General features: G+C 41.3%; 1 protein-coding gene across 2 annotated transcripts in view; it reads left to right on the forward strand.

The window, feature by feature from the left end:
* CD58 (CD58 molecule) overlaps positions 1-17,294 on the forward strand; it is a 23,438-nt gene extending 6,144 nt beyond the window's left edge. The window contains exons 2-9 of one of the 2 annotated variants that reach the window (XM_058836518.1): positions 3,048-3,341; positions 3,984-4,238; positions 6,376-6,477; positions 8,752-8,814; positions 8,976-9,032; positions 9,956-10,036; positions 13,315-13,383; positions 15,138-17,294. In XM_058836518.1, the coding sequence (XP_058692501.1) occupies positions 3,048-3,341; positions 3,984-4,238; positions 6,376-6,477; positions 8,752-8,814; positions 8,976-9,032; positions 9,956-10,036; positions 13,315-13,383; positions 15,138-15,151 (935 nt within the window). In that variant the 3' untranslated portion in view covers positions 15,152-17,294. The remainder of the gene's footprint in view (positions 1-3,047; positions 3,342-3,983; positions 4,239-6,375; positions 6,478-8,751; positions 8,815-8,975; positions 9,033-9,955; positions 10,037-13,314; positions 13,384-15,137) is intronic. The other variant, XM_058836526.1, reaches the window with a different exon arrangement.
* Positions 17,295-18,819: the final 1,525 nt, after the last annotated feature.

The following is an 18,819-nucleotide window of genomic DNA, read 5'->3' on the forward strand; positions in this document are numbered from 1 at the left end:
CCACACAATGTTAGCTCCTCTTTATCTGTGCCACTTTGAGCATGTGATTTGACTGGAAGGGAAGAGCACAAAGACTTGGCATAAGAAGGAATTTGGGGTGGGTTTTAGGAGATACAGGAGCAGATATTCTAGTGGTTTCTGTAGAAGCTACTGGAGGCCTTAGCACAGCACTGTTGTGTTCTGTGAACTTTATCTTGGAATAATAGAGAGAAAGAAAGCAGAGAAATGAAAGAAAAGGCAGTTCTCACCTCCCAGAAAGGGTGTGTGAGAGTGTTTGGTTATCACTTCCCCCTCTTTGCTCACCACTGTGGAATAGGAAATATGTTTCAATATGAAATGAAGCAGAAAAGATGGTGAAGGGTTTCTTAGGAATTTAGAAAGCATGATGACACATGCTTTTTCCAGAAGCTGAAAAATGTGTGGTTATGACCTCATGCAGCATTTCTGTATGATTTCTTTGAAAAAACAAAGATGATGGCACTGAGTGGGAGGATTCTTCATGTTTTCACTAGACCAGTGAAGCAGGGAATAAAACCAGAGACTGGATGTTTTAAGGTGGGAGGGAGATGACAGTTATCCTTGAGGAATAACCTTTTCCATGTCTTGCTGCTGGAAGCCCTGAATGCCTTTGGGCAGGAGCACATCAGCTCCTTGCTGCCAAGCCTTTGTTTCACCAGCCAGCAAGAAGAGAGCGTGCTGAGGACAGCAGTGCCCCCCTGTGCCATGTAGAACCCATGGAGAGAAAATGTGGGTTTTTCTCAGCTCTGCTTTCCTTCAGTCTCACTCCTGGGCTTGAAGAAGCAACAATTTTGCCCTCATAACTCCAGCCTAGTACTTACGACTAACTGAGAGTTAAGACGTGGAGCATTTAGCTGGATCAACACCCAAATATAGGAAGTTATAAGTGGTTGCCTGAGCAGTGGTGGCTGTCCTTGTTCATGTTCTAAGTGCCCAGCAAGCAGCTGCTGTCCTTGCTGAAGGCTCTTGTCAACAGCCACTGTGGTTTGGCTTCATGCTCATGTCAGGCCACCACAGCCTGGTTGTGTCTTTGAGCCAAAACAGACACATTCTACCTTCTAGAGGTAGACTTTCACAGTGAGGAGGGAGTTTTTCTCCAGACTAGGAATACTATAGGTCCTTAGGCAGTGAGTGATGACTTCTTGAGGAATATGCACTCCTGGAAATTGTCTTTATAAACAAAGGTTTCTAACAAGACTCCAGGCTTCGTCAGATCAAAACAGTGTTCCATCCTACCCAGCATCTTGCAATCTTGTGGTCTCCAGACACAAAGTCTGGAGTTTGTGAGTTCTTTTTTCTTCTGGAAATCATTAATTGAGATAGGTGGAAAGAGATGCTCAAGTAAAATGTTTAAATCTGCCTGAACAGGGTAGAATACAAAAAAAGCAGGTAGGTTGTGTTGACAAGATGTGGGATTTGATAGCTTACCCCGATTACTTCTACAATTCCTGTGCCTGGAAAAGGCAACTTTGTAAGTGCAGACAACAAGAAGTTGCAACTCCAGTGGTGTGAGAAGGGTGCTTTCATGAGTAAATTGCAAGGAAATTGGATATTCCATAGAAAGTAAGGCATGGAGAAGATGTGTGTGCAGTTCTCCAGCCAAGCACACGGAAGTGAGTTTCTATTGTGTGTGTTCATTGTCCTGTCAGAGAAAGTCTGTGTTTCTGTGGTGTGGAAGAAGAGCTGACGAGCACTGTCCTTTGCCAGTGGGAAAGGAAGGTCTAGCTGACCTTCTGTTTGTCAGGATATAGGAGTTGGTGTGTCCTTAAACTGATGCCATTTAGGAGTAAATAAAAAAAGATAAAACCCAGAATACTAGCTGTCACTTGGAACCAGTTGGCTTGAGGAGTAGACATCTGTAATATTTGTTTCACCATACATAGCTACTGTTTAAGGGGAAGTTTTACATGGTGCAGATTGGGAATCCTGCCTTAATATGAGACCTCATTTGCATCTTAACCATGCCCTTCCTTCGAGTTAGAAGTAAAAAGTTACCAGCTACTGTGGACCAAAATGGATTCCTAAATGTAAGTGTAACTTGAACTTGATATCAAAGTGGTTTTGTCCATGTTCCTGTCTGCCATGGCAGTGATCTTGAAATTCTTTTAGAGCCATTTGGAGGTATTTGGAAGTGGGAGGTCTTTGCTGAAGACTGAAGCAGAGACACAGAGATGCTGATGGTTTAAAGGTTGTGGTCCCTTCCCTACAGCAAGATTTTGTCTGTTAGATCAGCTGTTTGTTTTTTTTCTCATAAATGTAGCTGTTTACAATGAAAATCGGGGAAAAAACTCTTATCTCTCTTCTGTTGTGTTTTATTTATTTATATTGAACACCTAGACATTTTTAGCAGAATGTAATTAACTTGAAACGGAGAGCAATGGAGGTTTCTGAACAGCTTCATCCTTGCTGACAGCCCTGCTAGATCTCAGAGGGTAGGATGCTGTTTCACGTATATTGGCTGTGAAATAAACTTGCTTAAGTGACTTTTCAAGGGAAATCCCTAATACCCCCATGACTTCAGAGCAGGTGCGTTGGACTCAGTAGAAGTTTTGCATCTGAAGTGTGTTTTTTACTAACTGTGAATATCCATACTGGAAAAATTGCAGTTTATTTGGTCAGCAGGAACTTCACTCTGGGTGTACTACAACGAGATGCTAAAACAGATTTTTTGTGGTGACAATTCTTCGTTTAATATTTTTCACCAGCTCATGGGCAGGAGGCCTAATTCAAGTGAACAGAGGGAAAGTGCTGAGGAGAGAGGGGCTTAGGATAGGGAAGATCATTGGGGCAATTACTCTGCTTGGGACCAGAATGTGGAAACTGAATTATTTTGCTGTGCCTGTCATACCATTGTGCTGACAGCCGGGGTTTGGGTAATTCTTGACTGATGTGTACCTTAGTTTGTAACTTTGTGATGTACTTCTAACCTAAATTTGAATGTATCTGACATTGCATATGGCATTAGCCAAGCAGTGTTTTATAAAATAATTGTTGAAGTAACTTCTTCTTTTTTCCCCCTCCCCTCATAGCACACATCTACTGTAAGGACGTAGTTGGCATCGTGGGAGAAAATTTTACTTTTCCAGTACAAGCAGACCAAAAAGTAGTGGAAACTGTCTGGAAGAAAAACAAGGACAAAGTGGCTGAATGGGAAGGGCAAAACAAACCAACATATTTTGGTCCTCTCAGCAACAGGAGTGTACTTATGGAGAATGGATCCTTGACTATAATTAACTTGGAGAAGGATGATGCTGGCACATATGAGTTACAGTACTGGGATTCTGTGAAAGATCACTACTTAAACTTTGTACTTGTGGTGTTAGGTAAGTACTGGAAGAACTGCATAAAGAATGTGAGCCACTATTCACTTTAAAATGTGTAGAAAAGGCATTGTATATTTGCCAGGCAAGCAAACAGAAATAGAGGGGGCTGTTCTTTGTCTCTAGTTTTGTTTTGAACAAACTTTCAAAGGTGACATCTCATTTGTGTGCCCATCATTACTCACCTTGGGATGACTTCTAGGACATGTGTAGATGGCACGTCACACTTTCAAGTAGACAGCCAAACTTTTTGAGCAAACTGACCAGGTAATGCCAGGCATTATGTATCTATTAAATATATTCCTGTGGGCATATTATACATGCCTGAATATCTGTGGCATCATTCTGTGCAGATCTACTCAGCCTCACTAGCAGTCTTTGGGCAATATATGTGATCAGTGTGTCGATTAGTCCTATGGATGGTGAACCATGAGGACTGTTGGACTAGGCCTGGGAGAACCACAAACACATTCAGAAGTCAGGTCACTTTCAGAAACACATTTCTCTCTAATGCACATGTGGACATAGCCCCACACTTCTGCCTATGCACTCTCCTGCTGCTTTTGTTGCTCCAGCCCTTGTCCTGTGCTGAAATTCTATATAGTTTATAACTAAAGTAATACAGAATGTTTTCTCTCCTTCTAGATTCCCTTCCAGAACCTGAAATAAGTTGCAACACCAGCGGTGATGAACTTGTATTAAACTGTATAGCACATTTCCAGGAGCCCCTGAATTATGCTTGGAACCTCAGTAACAATCCACGCAGCTATCAGAACCAGAAGCTTTCCATCCCTTTGGAGAATGTTGATACAACCACCAAAGCTACATGTATTATTAAATTTTCACAAACGGAAAGAAGCTCTGAAATCTCTTTGATTCAATGCCTGCCAGAAGGAAAAGGTAATAAATGTGTCATGTTGCAAACACAAGTCTGAGAGGCTTGTTTGGGAAACAGCATGGCCTTTGCAAGATTTCTCTTGATTTCCCAGGAAGTTGAATTTAAAGAGTATAAAGCAGAAGTGATTTGTGGGCTAAAAGTGTGTATAAAGTTTGTGAAAAGTATGAGGATGACAGTTTGATCCCTGTGGAAAGACACTTTTTTTGGGGATCTCCACAGAATAAATCCTTTAGCTGTGATTTGATTGAGTAATAATAAAGATTAGAAGTCTTAGAAAATCTCTTCTGAACCTTCTGGCCTTATGTAATTAATGCTAACAACTTGTCCTCTTTATACTGCTCTCCATGAATTGGAGTGAAACTATTCAGCCATTACTTAGTAGCCATAAGATAAAATAATTTCTCATCTAGCATGTGCATGAGTCACAGTCCATGGCCACAGTTCATTCCTCCTTCACAGAGAGGTATAAGATAGAAAAGAGGGTTTTCCTCCTGTTGCTTATTGCTTTGGGACAGACCTCAGCTTGAGGCTTGAACTTTTAGGGGGTTTTCTTTAAACACAGAGTAAAAATATGTTTGGAACCATCTGGTTTGTAGGGTGCATAAGGTAGTCCCTAATTGCCAAAATTTCTCATTTCTCATGCAAAAATAATTGTCATGGTTTACTAGTAGAGAATTCTTCCTTCACTGGAGAAACTTGTTAGAAATGAGGCAGGTAGTGGGTTGACCTTTGCTGGCTGCGGGTGCCCTTCAGGCTGATCTGTCACTCCCCATCCTCTGTGGGTCAGGGAGGAGAAAATATGATAAAAGCCTCATGGATTGAGGTAAGGACATAGAGAGGTCATTCAGCCATTACTATCACGGGCAAAACAGACTGAACTTTGGGAAAATGAATTCAGTTTATTGCCAGTCAAAATCAGAGCAGGATAATGAGAAACAAGAGAAAATCTAAAACACTTCCCTGAAACCCCCTCTTTCTTCCCAGACTCAGTTCTGTTCCCAATAGCATTACCTGATATTGGTAATGGTATCAATGAGCAGCACAGGGGGATGGGGAATGGGACTTGCTGACAGCTGTCAGCTCATTACACACTGTCCTTCCTCTTCACACTCTCCCCTGCTCCATTGTGGGGTCCCTCCCACAGGAGACAGCCTCCAGGAACTTCTCCAACATGAGTCCTTCCCACAGGCCACAGTTCTTCACAAACCTCTCCAGTGTGGGCTCACCACAGGGTCTCAAGTCCTGCCAGGACCCTGCTCCAGTGTGGGCTCCTCTCTCCACAGGGCCACAGGTCCTGCCAGGACCCTGCTCCAGTGTGGGCTCCTCCTCTATCCATGGGGCCACAGGTCCTGCCAGGACCCTGCTCCAGTGTGGGCTCCTCTATCCATGGGGCCACAGGTCCTGCCAGGACCCTGCTCCAGTGTGGGCTCCTCTATCCATGGGGCCACAGGTCCTGCCAGGACCCTGCTCCAGTGTGGGCTTCCCATGCGGTCACAGCCTCCTCTGGGGATCCACCTGTTCTAAGTGGGGTCCTCCATGGGCTGCAGGGGAATCTCTGCTCCAGCACCTGCACCTCCTTCTGCACAGACCTGGGTGTCTGTTGGGCAGATTCTCTCACGTATTGTCACTCCCCTCTCACCCTTGCTGTTGTTGTCCAGCAGTTTTTCCCCTTTCTTAGAACTGTTATCCCAGGGACACTACCACAGCCACTGATGGCTCTGCCTTGGCCAACAGCAGATCCAGCTTGGAGCCACCTGGCATTAGCTCTATCTGACATGGGGCAGCTTCTGGCATCTTCTCACAAAAACCATCAAAACCTTGCAGTGCAAACCCCATACACAATATTTGCTGAAATTTCATTTATTTGAAATCTGGCTCAGCCTTTCATAAGCCAAGAATTGGAATAGCCATTGCCTTTCAAGTGGTGATGTGTCTTCACTGAAATGCAGTACTTAACATGTAACTGTCCTGGAGATGGCTTCAGGTTTTGCTAATAACTGACTCTGGTGCACTGATTTATTGAGGTTGCTTTTTAAAAAATAGCTATAAAACATATTTGGAACTGTATCTCCACTGAACTAGTGTATCATACAGTTGCTTTTTAACTAACCAGTCTTTCTTTTTATTTTTTTTTTAAAGGAGACAGTTCTCACAGAAGAAACAGAGGTGCTCTTTTAGGAGCTTTTGTCCTTACTGCAGCTATTATCCTAGTATTAAGCCTAATATTCCTGAACAGGAAAGGTACGTATAACACTTCCTAACTGAGCTTTATGTGCTTCCAGATTATGCTTATCGGAGATTCTGTAGAATGTATGAAAATTTTTGACCATCAAAGGTTTTGTAAAACAGTAGAAGAAATAAGTCCAATTTAGGCAAAAATTAATAGATTTGAAGGAAATGATGTACTGAACTTTCTTGCATTCTGACACTGGGCTCTGAGTCCTAGGAAGCACTGCAGTTTGCATTTGCATCGTTCTCCTTCAGGCTGGGTGTTTGATTTACAGTGTTTCTACTTACCAAGTATTTGTCGCCTCACCCGTTCCTACCTGAGTGTGTTTTCACAGCTTTTGAGAGCATTATAAAGCTGCCCTCAAGATCACATTTACTGTTGGGACAGACTTACACCAGATCTGAATATCATATGCCAAGTCTTATCTGACAACACAGTGTGGTCAGCTGATAAATGGGACCTTCTGTGCTTCCTGGAAGCCTGGATTGCCATCATCTTGGAGTTCCATATTTGTTTTTTGATCCATCCCTACACAGATTTCAAGTATCTCCTTTGTAAATCTGATGTTTTAATCAGAAATAGTAATTATAGGCTATCACTGTATATCTTTTTCTACCACATTTTTGGACTTCTGTGTTGAATTGTCTTCTGATTTTACAAAGATGAGTACACCATCTTTTCTCTTTGTGTTGGAGAGAGTCCCAAACAGGAATACATTTCTTCATCCTATGCATGCTCTGCCTGGAAGATTCATGTTGGCTTCCAGATGGGGCCACATGCGGGGTGAAGAGTAGTGGATGCATCTCCCATCTGGGAAGGACTAATTGATGATATTCTGATCAGGACATGAATAGGTATAGATTGCATGCGGACCTTTTGCTTTCCTGTTCAGTGTCCATTTAGTTTCTGTTGGCATGGAATCATAAAATAAACTAAGAGGGAAGACATCTCTGGAAGTTTCATCCAACTTGCTGCTCAAAGCATGACCAACTTCAAAGCTAGATCAGGTTGCTTAAGGCCTTGTCCAGTCAAACTTTGAATAGTTCCAAGGGTGGGAATTTCCCAGCGCTGAATCACTCTTGTAGGGAAGGATATTTTCTGTTAGGGATTGCCCTTTGTCAGCCAGTAGCCGTTGCTTCCTGGTTTTTTGTTCTGTACCTCTGAGAGGGGTTTCCTTTGTTTTCTCTAGTTAGTTGTATACTGCAGTTAGACATCATCCTCTCATCCTTCCTCTTGAGGCTGAACAAACCCAATTGTCTCAGCACCTCCCTGCACAGCTCCTGTCCCTAGACATGTTGCCCTGTGGACATTTGCTGGAGTAAGTTCAGAAAGATGGTGTTTTTACATTAACTGGGAGACTAAAACTAGAGAGAGTACTCCACATGTGGTGTCCCAAATATTGAACACAGAGGAGGAATTATTTGTGTTGATGGGCTGACTGCATTTCTGCCAACACAGCCCAGTATTTGGAAGCCTTCTACTGCAAGACCACATTTTTCTGAGTAATGTTAGCTTCTTCATGCTTTCAGGTCCTTTCCTGCAGAGCTGTTTCCTAGCTGGGCAGAGCCCAGCCTGTAGTGGTCCATGGGGTGACTTAAGAGATTCAGGACTTTGTTTGCCTTTGCATACCACATCTTTTCTGCCAGCATGTTTCTCCAGGTTGTTGAAGTCAGTTTGAGTGGCAACCCTCCCATCCAGCATGTCCCCTACTCTCCCCACTTTGATGTCATCTGCAAACTTTCAGAAAGTGCCTTCTATGTCCTTGTTCATGTTGGTGGTGTTAAACACCACTGCTGTAGCTGTTAATGAACAAAGAATGTCAGTCAAAACTGATCATCAGTTAGAATCAAAACAATTCAGTTGCTTCCCTTGAAACAATGAGGGTTTGAACATGCAAGAAAATAAACCTGTTTTAACTTGGTAGGATAAGCATTGCACAAGTGTAATCAAACAGCAGAAGTTTACTGTTTTAAGCACAAGACGTATTATCAGAAAATTTTAAAGCTCCACCTTAGATTTGATTAGATGTGTTCTCACTTGCTGTTGCAGGAGATCCATTCTGTTGATCTCTTACTGACTGTCTTTCCCTCAAAACAGTATTTCATTCTCTGTTCTTCCTCCAAGTCAAGTATTCAGTTGCATGTTCTCAGTGAAATGTATTTTTTTTTTTTTGTTGGGAGGTTGGAGAGGGGGATGAAGTGGATGGAGGCCGTAAACAAATTTTTAAAGGTACAATACTTTATTTCTGAGTAATTTCTCCAGGTATTCTATTTATTTTTGTGCAGGTATAATTAAGCTTAAAACAAGAAGAAGGACTTCTCAGAATAACAGTCCAGTGAATGGATCAGGTAAGAGAGTGTCACAAATGTGTGGAAATCAGACTGGTGCTTGGTCTGGGATTGTCAGTTTTTATTCTGTGTCAGTGTAGTCTTTAATCGGAGAGGTAAAGAAGTTTTCTCTCCGTGTAGTTACTTTTTCCCCTTTCTAAAACAAATTCATTTCTTTATAGGAGAACATGAGCAACTTTTCCCTGGGAAGAGCCAACAACAGCCTAACTCAGAGGGAGGTAAGAAATCTGTATTGGGGTATTAATGTTTTGAACACCTGCTCTTGGTTGGAGCAGGGAGTCTGATTTGCTCTTTCCTTTTATGGCAGGGTCTGAGCTTTTGAATTGGTTCTCAAAGTGTTCACATGCAGACTCAAAATCTCAGTTCAGGTCCAATATTGGATGATTATAGGGACCTGCAGTTAGTGAATGTGTTAGTGGGGCTGACAAAGTTACTGACAGTGAATGATCTGAGATTTTCCTGGTCAACAGCTGTCTTTGGAGGTGACAACGGAGATACCTTTCTAACAATGGAGAATTGGGGCTGGCCTCAGAATGAGGGCTGGAAAAGTGCATGCTGTAGGGCAATCTGTCATTCCTCTCTTGCTGTCCAGATCTCTGCCTGGGCTTCTGCTGTCCGTTCTAATCTGCACTGATGATTTTTTGGTTTGTTTTTTTTTTTTTTTTTTGGCTTGGTTTGTTGTGGATTTTTTCCCTAATGGTTTTGTTGGAGAGTTTTTGGGTTTTTTTACTTCCTTAATTTGCAGCAAGATTGCATTGTTTTCTGGCTTCTTGTGTGTTGGGGTGTGGAAATCACTCTGTATGCTGAGCAGCTAAGGAAGGGTACAACTCCTTTAGTCTAATGCCCCTTTCATAAGAGTGAATTTGGCTACCATTTTCTAGCTTTAACATGTATGAGTTTTGTTAAGACTGTGGTCTGTTTTTAGGAACCAAACAAAATTAACCCCCAAGGCAGTCAAGAAGACTGGGGAGAGCAGGGGAAGATTCTTGAGAAATGTTCTGTTACCAGACCAAACATTGTTTTAGTGGGGAATGGCCAAAGCTCCTGCATCAGGTGGCAGGCTCAGTGTCCTCTTGGAGTGTTTTGAGCTCTCAGTGTGCCTTCACAGGGTGCTCAGTCTGGTGCCTTACATTTGTTACAGCTGTGGTTCTAGCCCATGGTTCAGAGACTGCTGAAGTCGAGACTGTGGATGAATCTGAAAGTGAGAAAAGGAGAAGGATGGGTAGGAAAAACCCCCCAATAACCCCTGCAAAAGACCTCATTTGGTACTGCACTTAAATTTGCTTTAGAATGTTTCTATTAAAGATTCTTTAAGGTCTGCAAAGAGGAAGGGTTTAAAGTTACAGTGTTAGTGGAACACAAAGATGAAGTAAAAAAAGTAGATGCAGGTTCTCTTCTCAGCTGTCTCTGGCTTTTTATGGCAGATCTGTGCAGCTTTACCAATAGATCTACTTCAGCAAGACTTTTGTAAAGTTGTAGGCATAAATATAAACAATGTTGGTCATGGTCTGGGACCTTAAGTGGTTGCTGGAGGGAAGTTGAAATTAATTGTGAGTCCTTAAAGTGGCATAACATAGTGGTTCTCAGGATCATCTGTTAAAAATGAAATTGTCACTTTAAGGCTGAGTTGCATATTTTGCAGACTGTTGTGCTACTTCCATACATGTTTCAGGAAAAGGATTTCTGTTTTCTTGCAGCTGCATTTTCACACATTGTTTATTGTGAGAATGAAGAGCCTGAAGCAGGTAACTAGTGAGATGGAGCCCTAGAACAGAGGAACACGAAGGGGGAAAGTAATTTTGCACATGGCCTTTTGCAGTCCAAGCCACATTAGCATGTTCTCAGTATAGAGTTTACTATTCCCCTTTTGGCCTAGAAGAACCTATTGCCTTAGAAACAGTAAATGTTGATGGGTAGATCACTAGAAGACAAATCAGAAAGACCTGGAGGCTGTGTTTGGTAAACAGCACAGAGCAAACACCTTCTTGGGGCTTCACCTTCCCTCTTGATATGATGAGAATGATGCTTCTTTTGCTGGGTTTGCAAAGCATTTTACCATATATATGGAAACAGAACTCAGCATAGAGGCAAGATAAGAGCCTCAGCACACCAATTTAGAGATGGGATGCTTACCAACTTGCAAAATTTGTATTAGGGAGATGAAATGTGCTTCTCTAAGGAATGAAGCCTGCTGAATCTTCCACTTGCTTTATGCTTTAGGAAAGTCTTTTGACTGCATTCATCAGGCAGTTAAGCAAAGCTCCAGTTTTGTCTTCTTAGTTCAGTCACTGTAAATTTCAAGGAAGTTCTGGGACTTGTATTTTTTCTAGAAGTTCTTTTAACTCCAAAGGGCTGATGAAATTGAACATCATTGTTCAAATCAAGAAAATGAACATTATTGTTCAAGTCAAGAAAAAATGTCAGTTTTTTTCCCTGGTTGGTTGCACTAGTGATTCATTCATTCACTAACTCTTCCACCATTTTCCACAAGTAGCTGATAATAAGGGCTTGGAAAAGTTTGGTCCCCCTTTCCTATAAGGGAAAAAAAATCACCTATGATGACAATAAGGAAAAGGAAACTCATAAAAATTCAGAAGCCCCCAGAGTTTGCTGCTTATTCTTCCTGCATGTATTGTAATGGGTATAGAAAAGCTTTCTTTCATCTGAAGAAATAGGGATTGTGTAGCTGATGGTGAAGGTGTGGTGCACTGCAGAATTGTGTTATCCCTTGTGTAACTATTTCCATATACATAGACATGGGTATGGGAAAAGGAGGCTTATTTTATGCCTGTCTTAAGGTGGAAAGGAAACACACTGTTCAGGCAAGAGAAAAATCAGATCCATAGGTAAAGGTTAGTTTGGACATGAGATGCAGAAAACTAAATCCTTTATTTTGTTGCAGAATAGAATAGAAACATCAGGAAGGGGAGTACACCTCTGTGCAGTACACCCAACAGTACCTGTGGGGAACAGGCAGTCACTTCTCTATGGATGGGAAATAGTAGGCTAGGCTATGAAATGTGAGTTTCATATTTCATATTTCTCTGAAATGTGTGTACAAAGCAATTTCAAGCAGAGCTTTTGCTGATAGCACAGCAGTACTTAACTTGCAGAGGAGAAGGTGTGCTCTGAGCCCTGGGCTGCACAGAGCAGTGGCCTGTGCTGGGGAGGAGGAGTGTGCTCCTGAGGGACTGCAGTTGTTCTCTGGTCTCTTTTCAGACAGACCAGAATGAGGGTTACAGTGCCCTGAAAGACAATCAGATAGTTAAGAATGGTGTAAATCAGGAAGGCCTGTTCTAGGGAGCAGTCAGTGCTACTGACCCAGTAGGCAAACTGGCCATGATTCCTTCATAGAATCATAAATCTGGTGAGTAGGAAGGGATGCATCAGGATCAGCTCCAGCCCCTGGCCCCGCAGATGACACCCCAATAATCACACCATATCTCTAAGAGTGTTGTTCAAATGCTTCTTGAACTCTGTTAGGTTTGGTGCTGTGACCACTTGCCTAGGGAGCCTGTTCCAGTGCCCAACCACCCTCTGGGGGAAAAACTTCTTGATATCCAAACTAAACCTCCCCTGACTCAGCTTCATGCCATGTCCTTGAGTCCTGTCACTGGTCATGAGAGTGAAGAGATCGTTCCTGTCTCTCCTCTTCCCCACACAAGGAAGCTGTAGACTGTGGTGAGGTCTCTCTTCAATCTCTCCTCCAGGCTGAACAAACCAAGTCACCTCAGCCACTCCTCAGAAGGCTTCCCCTTCAGAGACTTCACCAACCTCATGGCCGTCCTTTGGATGCTCTCCAGGAGCTTTTTAATGTTGTGTATATTTGGTTTTTTTATATTTTATATTGTGTAGACATGTAGAGCCGTAACTAGCAACTCAGTCTGGTGCAATAGAGCCATACCTCAAAGCTGAGCAAGGCAGGGGACTGTATTTGTCTTATCTCTCAGCAGACACCTTGAAGAAGAAGAACAGCAGCTTGCTGGCCAAGCATGCAGATGACCATGGCATAAACAAAGGAGATTTATATTTATATTTATATTTATATTTATATTTATATTTATATTTATATTTATATTTATATTTATATTTATATTTATATTTATATTTATATTTATATTTATATTTATATTTATATTTATATTTATATTTATATTATATATAAATAAAAAAAAGTGCCTGGGCTGTGAGCAGTCTTCGTTCAGTGAGACTTTTGCCAAATGTCACCTAATGGGTGGCACCACAGGCGCTGAGTGCTTCCTGTGCTTGGCCTCTACAGCGTGTGTGAGGGACTGTGAAGAGAATGCACAGTCAGGAAGGGAGAAGAGAAGGGAGGCACTGAATGGTGATCCCATGGGAGTGGGACATGTTGGTCAGGGTTACTATTGTTGCCAAACAAATGGCCCAAATCTCAGTCTGATTATTCTTGATCCATCTGGGGCAGAGAGACAGAGTGTTGTGAGGTCCAGGATTGTCTGAGTATCTCCTTTATCCTTGCAGAAGTGACTCAGGATGCAGGAGGTGGAAATGGGGAGCCCCTGAACAACTCTTCCAGCTGCAATAAAGAAGGTATGTGAGCGTGAAGCTCTCTGTCCTGGGAGTGTGCTGACTGACACAGAGGTTGACTGTGAATAATTTTCCTTTCTTGGAAAAAAAAAAGGAAAAATGTCATTTTGTCTGTCATACAGTTCTTACTTGAGTGGTGTAACTGTGGGCATCTCATACTGGTTTCTGCTTTTCATATTGTAGGTGAGTGGTCACCAAACTTTTTGTGATTGTCTAACACATCAGTAAAATACTTCGAACATGCACACCCAATTTATGTATATTTATAAGTTATATACAATTATTACCATACTGAAGTATTATATACATTATAAAACATACACAAAATAAAAAATCAAAATATTATAATAATGAAGTAAATACTATTATTCTTTTTAAAATTTTATTACTGGTGCGAAAATACTTTTTCCCTGCACCACAATGGATTGCCTTGTGCACACCCACTTTGGAGCCTGCTGGTGCAGATAATCCATTTAAACATTCTCAAAATGCACAGCAGTGTGAAAGCAAGTGGCACCTTACTGCTGCAGAGTTGTTCTGCCAAGTTTGATACTTCTGTTGAATTATCAGCCGAGCAATCACATCTATAAATTCTGGTATTTGCTGAAAACAATGTTGAAAAGAGGTGTGCAAAAATCTCCAGATGTGAGGAAACATGGATGAATGGAAGGGTAGGAGGGAATTAGGACTGAGTATAAAAAACCTGACTCGGTGATGCAGACAAAACTGCTGATGAATTGATCATGAAACCAGGAAGCAGAACAGGCTGTGTAGCTGCAGAGGAAGCTGTGGTGTGTCGTAATAACTGAGTCAGATCCTGTTAGTTAACAGTGAGTAATACTGAAAGCCAAATGAAGTTACTTGGTGTCTATTCCTGGTCCATGTGACGTGCTGATTTGCTGGGCTAAACTCTGCTCCTGCCTCACCTTTAAAGGTTTAGCGTCTCAAACTGGTCTGTTGTTATGTCATGCTGAGGTGCCAGATGCAGCCGTGCTTGCTTTGGTGCTGCTTGCAAACCATGTGAGAACAGAACATTTTGTGTGTTTTGTAGGGGTATGAAATGCTTATCCCTGAAGATGTAAAGTGGCAGAACCCTATTTCATATTCAGACCCTTTCACTGCGCAGACACAGGAAAATAGCACACACACACACACACAAAACTGGCTTTTTGATCATGTTCTTTAGTATCATCATATAGTCTTGAACTTCCTGCACTGTAACTTCCATTTGCCTTCAGTCTCCTTGCTTGTTAAATAAGAGCTGTATTTTCAGCCCTCAAAGGGGAAAACTCTAAAAGCACCTGACATTACTGTGTGGAAGAAATAGCAGCAGCAACACATGTATGTGTGATGCACAGCTCATACCGAGATTATAGACATAAAATGTTTGAATAGAAGTGGTGTCTTAAATTACCTGATTCTGTGATCCAAAGTCATGGAGTCAGAACAATTTCAGAGGTTACCAGCTGCTTAACAGGTGGGTGGCAGTAACTACTAAATGTTCTAAATGTAGTCCAGTTACAGAGGAACGTGCCTATCATAAGCAAGTAATTTGGATAAAATGTTTAGTGGCTATCAAATATCATTGGTCATGTACCTGCTCTGTTATGAGTTGTTATGAGTTGTGACAGTGGGGAGCATCTTCACAACACCTCATTAGTATTTAAAGCTTGCAGTATTCTCATGTAGATAGTTCAATCTCTAGAAGAAAATACATAGTAATTTACCTGTGTGCTTCTCTTATTCTTTTGTTTCAGATGTTAAAGCATAAGCAGATAATTGCTTTGTTGCCCAAACAAATATGGAAGAGAAGCAGCAGAATTCAGTGATGAAGGAGATGCCACCTTTTCCCTTGAAGGGCTTCCACAAGCAATGAAGTTGACATAGCTTCATCGAGACACACTTTGAAGACAGGCTGAACTGTTTCCAGTACCTGTTTTTCTTTCCTCAGGAAGGACAGCCTCATTTTCTAGTGCTACTGTTTGAAGACAAATAGGCCAAATCATGGACAAAATATTTTGAATTGTTTTGTATATGGTTTTAACAAACAGTGCCCTACTAACACACCAAACCTTTTTGTAGTTGATATTTAGAGATTTACAAAGTTTTATATATTTGCATGAATGTGGACAAATCAAAAATGGATCAGCTTTCTACACATTTTTTTATCAGTGCCTTTTTGCAATCAGAAAAAAACCTTCATCCTTCAGCAGGCCCAGATAGGTGGAAGGTTGCATTTTCTAGTCTTGGTTCTAGACAAAGCTATGTCCTGTAGTTGCCAGATGCCTGGCAAATTGATCATCTCCTCACAGTGGTTCATTCTGTGATAAAACTACATTTCAGCTCGTTGTTGCACTGGAACAAAGCTGCTATTAACAACAGTTTTGGGCTTTTCCTAAAGCTTTTTATATTTTTTTAACTTTTAAGACTTTTTAAGCCTTAGCTCTTTACATTTTTCTAAGAATGTCAGTTCACTTCTACTCATTTCTAGGAAATAATAGTATGTTTTTAAGTTGCTTGAGACTAGAACAAAAACTTGAAAACTGAGATAATTTATATAATGAAGCTCAAAAACAATCAAAAAGAAAACCACCATGCATTAATGTTTTCAGAACATCAAGCTATGGAGTGTTTTTCTTTATGTGTACATGCTGATTATTCAGTTGAAAGCCAGTTCATTTTTAACTTGGTATGTGTAAAGAATCATGAAGGTTTGACACTGGTAACCAAGGATTAAGATGCTTCTGCTTTCCTCTTGTTTTTTATGCCCTTTCCACTCCCACAATTTCTTCTGCTTCTTGGAGCTGTACTGCATGAGTGTACAGATTGTTCACTGTACAGTGTACAAATGTCTGGTAGGCCTAGAACTTTTACCTCTACTGCTGTCTGTAAATATTTATAATTTATTAAGAAAATACTCAAGATGTAAGAAACTTTGTCATGTCTATTTGTAATATATACATGCAATTTTTATTTATCCTTAAGAGTTACTAACTGATCCCAAAATAATCTTAACCCAAAGTGATGTATTTTATATGTTTTTGCATTTGTTTGTTTTGTTTGTTTGTTGTTTTTTGGGGGTCAGTATTCCTGACGCAAGTGTCCTTCTCCATTCCACCTTGAATGAATTTATCAGGATAATACTGTCTTAATAACTTTTTAACAACTCTCCACACAAAGATATCTTTTGTCGTGGTTATTGTGGTAAAAGTAAACGTGTAGTTTGTTTGCCTCCTTGGGCAAAGTCCTATTTTCTGTTATTAATGTGAGAAATATTTGTTAAAAAATGACTGGTGGAACTGTCTGAAATTGCTTCCAGAAACTTTGCCAGTTTGTGTAATGGTCTCCATTCATCTCATGCAATTTAATACTAAACAACACAGAAAGGTCTCATATAGTGTGGTTTTGAAAATTCTTTGACACTTGGTATAACTGACATTGTTTCAAAGGCAAGAAGCAACATCCTTCAAAAATAGTAAGCAGTTGTGGTTAATTAAAGTTGCTGGAAGTCTTAAGACTGGTTTGTGGAATTTTGGAGCTTGATAGAAGTAGAAAAACCCATTTACATGGCAGGCTGACGTAAGAGCAAGAACTACAGGCTCTACAGTCTCACACTGCCAGCTTTCACCCTTTTACCTTGCACAGTTTCTTCTGTGCATGAGAAATTTCTGGTAGAAGTGCAAATCGCAGTTTTCAAAGCAACAGTGAAGCTTTTTTTTTTATTATTGATATGGTTGTTTCTCTGGGTTTTATGAGGGGTAGTTTTGGGGTTTTTTTTCCTATAAGTGTGTGAAGTCAGACATTTGGGAGAATAAATTCACCTGACATCCTGCTGGTTTTGGTGACAGTATTTGCAATGCCATTCCCTATATCCTTCTCTTCAAATGTCTCCTCAGTAACTAAAGAATAAACAATTTTTTCTGAGAAAAGCTTGTGTACGATCTTACTTTGCAGTGAATGGAAAAATAGGCAGTTTTCAATAACAGACAGTAGAAGCAAGCTCGAAATGCAGTTATTTTTGACCTGTGAACAACTTGAATCCAGGAAATGCTGACTGTATTCCAGGAAGTGAGCCTGCCCTCCAACATCCTTGATGCTGGTGGTAAGACCTGTTTTAGCTAATAAGTAAACTCACAGTGAGTAGAAGCTGCTGCTAACTACCTGTGCTCATAAGACACAGCCTGACTGATTCCCTGGTCCTGACTCTCCTTTACACTAGCTTTAACCTATGAAAGCAGTGTCTGCAGGAGATGTTGCTCCTAATTAATCCCAGAATTAATGAGCTCAAAGCTCAGTATCTGCTGAAAGCGTGGATTTTAGTCACGAAACTCAACCCACAGTTGTGCAGGCAGCTTTGTGTTGTGCTGACATGCCCAACTTTCAGTTGCTTGCAAACACACTGTGCTGGATCTCCCTGTGCTGGTTAAAAAGTTGCTTCTTCCACTCATTAGCATTGGCTGTGCAACTGTTGGGAGCAATCTCTAACAGATTCCAGTGTGAAAGCAGTCCTGTGAGTTGAGACAGCCTTCATCAGTGCCTAAAAAATAGCTTCATATGAGAGGATTGGCTTCCAGGAGCAGGACTGCAGCAAAAGCTCGGGACAGCAGAACACCTGCTGGCAGCATGGTTGCCTTATGAGCAGACTTGTATCTGTGCCTTAAAACCAGGGACTGATTGTGCCTGGCAGAGTGCAAGAAGGTGACACACACACCCTGTGTGGCATCATGCTGCTGCTGGAACACAGGTTTGCAATCCTCTTCAAGCAGTAGCAGCACAATTTAGGGACACCCAAAGCAAAAAGGTGAGGTGAGTGTGTCTGCTCAACCTTTTCTGGGTGCAGTTTGAACTGTGGGGCAGGTACAAGGACACAAAACATTTCTAGGGACCCAAATGAACATGTAGCAGAATTCTGAAAAACTTTGCCTTAGTCATGACCTCAAGGGAATTTTCCTCCTTAAAAGTTGGTGAGTAGGGTTGATTTTGGGGCATCATGTTGGCCAGTGTGGTTTAAAAAGTGCAGTCATGGGAGAAATCAGTGTATCCTCTGCTCAAGGACACATTTAAGTTTCTAATCTGTGAAGTTTTATATGACCCAAATATAAAACTTGGGTAAAATGCAGCTGCTTCTTCATCCCTGTTGGATATCTGAGGATAGGCTTGTGGGTCACAAGGCTCAACTCCTTCTAGCAGCTGAGCCTCTCCACCTAGAAAAAAAATCATTCCTAGCCTTATAAATTGCAAGTTTCCAATTTAGAAGGTGTTTACTATTCTATCATTTTCAGTTATATTTGTTTACCATTCCTTTTCACTGGGTGTGCTTCAAGTATGCAGTTTGGGTCCTTTTTTGCTTCCTAGGGAATAGAGGGGATAAGAGCGTGTAGAGTTGGACCAGGAAGATGGAATGTAAGTGAATGGAACAATCAGTGATTAGTGGGGCTA

Source organism: Poecile atricapillus, chromosome 1 (genome assembly GCF_030490865.1).
Source record: "Poecile atricapillus isolate bPoeAtr1 chromosome 1, bPoeAtr1.hap1, whole genome shotgun sequence".
NCBI classification, from domain to species: domain Eukaryota; kingdom Metazoa; phylum Chordata; class Aves; order Passeriformes; family Paridae; genus Poecile; species Poecile atricapillus.